Below are 1,692 nucleotides of genomic sequence, written 5' to 3'. Positions count from 1 at the left end.
AAGACTACATATGAGGGCCAAAAATTGAGGGCCAAAAATTAAAGTCCAGTGCGTTTGAAGGACAATCCGTGCAACTACTTGGTTTTTTTCCCCAGCTGAAAGATTTCCCCAACTGAAAGACGAAACTCAGCAAGCTTAGTCGTATCAGATATATTTCCCTCTTTTGTTCAATACATTCCAAGCAAGAACCTCTCATTTTCGAAATGATGGAATTTTCATCAACACTTAGCTTGCCCCATGATTCAAAGTCACTACCATTTCTTCCCCAAGAAATAATATTTGAAATACTCCTAAGACTACCTGTGAAAACTTTGCTTAAGATGAAATGTGTGTCTAAATCTTGGCTTTCTCACATCTCTAGTCCTCAATTCATCACAACACATCTCAAACTCTCAGCCAATAATCAAGAATTGTCTCACCATAGGCTTCTCTTCAGCAACTCTGATGAAATCAAGAATGATGCCTTGACTTTTTACACTTGCTCTCTTTACTCAATTATGTATCAAGAATCTCCAGTTATCCGTATCGAGCTTGATTTTCCTGGTGAATTGCCATTCGATTATGAATATAGAATTTTCGGGTCATGTAATGGATTGTTCTGTATTTCAAATGATGATTATGAGGATCTGTTTCTATGGAATCCGTCTATAAGAGAGTTGAAAAAATTGCCCTGTTCGGGAATAGATGTAGGTGAATTGGATTTTCTTGAATTTCGAGGTGTTGGATTTGGTTACAATGAGTGTCAAACTGATTATAGAATTGTAGAAATTGTGGGAGTTGATCATAGTAAGCATGGTAATCTGTGTTATGTTAGTGTATATAGTTCAAGAATTAATTCATGGAAAAGCATTCAAGGTTATCCAGGTTTTATCTTTTTCACTGACTCTGGCAAATTTGTAAATGGAAGACTTCATTGGATTGCCTTTCTTGACTGTGGTAGTTATACCAATGTACATTTTCTTATTTCGTCATTCAACTTGTTAGATGAGACATTTGGGAATGTAGCGTTGCCCGACACAGTTGATGAGTCACATGACTTAGCGTTAGGTACTTCACGAGGTTACTTATATGTGTCTAGTCGCTATGGAACCAAGACGGATGTGTGGTTAATGAAGGAGTATGGACTTGCGAGGTCATGGACCAAGTTGGTTTCATACACTTCCAGCAAAGTGGTTAAGCCAATTTTCATCTCACAGGATGATAAAATTTTACTACAACTTGCTACGAGTTTGGTGTGTTTTAATTCAAGAGACAACACTATCAGGCTCCCTGGAAATCAGATACGTTGTTATAGTGACATCGACTGTACGTTTAGTCTATACATTGAAAGTCTTGTTTCCCCAAATTCTTTGGAGGATGTTTGAAGAGCTATGGATCAATGAGTTAGAATGATGGAAATTTGTGCTATGGCCATCGAGGTCTTGTGCATAATGATGTACTAACAAAAAGATGAACTAACAAAAGTGTTTCAAAATTGTGGCTTGAAGATCTTTTCAATGGTACTTGCTTTGGTCTCTTTTCAAGATAGCTTCTTGTTTTCCTTTTTTGGTAGTTTCTGCATCACAAAACTTGGGATTGCTGCTTATTTTAGATTGTTATGGTAGAAAAAAAGCTCTTGGTGAGATTAAGAATTTACTATGAATAGATTTCTCCTTTTGTACAATCACATCTAGATCCCTAGGTTTTTGGATG

At 36.7% G+C, this 1,692-nt stretch overlaps 1 protein-coding gene across 1 annotated transcript; it reads left to right on the top strand.

The window, feature by feature from the left end:
* The first annotated feature begins 206 nt into the window (after positions 1 to 206).
* On the top strand, positions 207 to 1,364 carry LOC132057957 (F-box/kelch-repeat protein At3g23880-like). Its single transcript, XM_059450532.1, has one exon. The coding sequence runs from the start codon at positions 207 to 209 to the stop codon at positions 1,362 to 1,364; it is 1,158 nt and encodes a 385-aa protein (XP_059306515.1).
* The last annotated feature ends 328 nt before the right edge of the window (positions 1,365 to 1,692 follow it).

The sequence above is a fragment of the Lycium ferocissimum genome, chromosome 5 (assembly GCF_029784015.1).
Source record: "Lycium ferocissimum isolate CSIRO_LF1 chromosome 5, AGI_CSIRO_Lferr_CH_V1, whole genome shotgun sequence".
NCBI classification, from domain to species: Eukaryota; Viridiplantae; Streptophyta; class Magnoliopsida; order Solanales; family Solanaceae; genus Lycium; species Lycium ferocissimum.
Note: the sequence above shows the minus strand (reverse complement) of the source record. Positions and strands in the feature narration are given on the sequence as shown.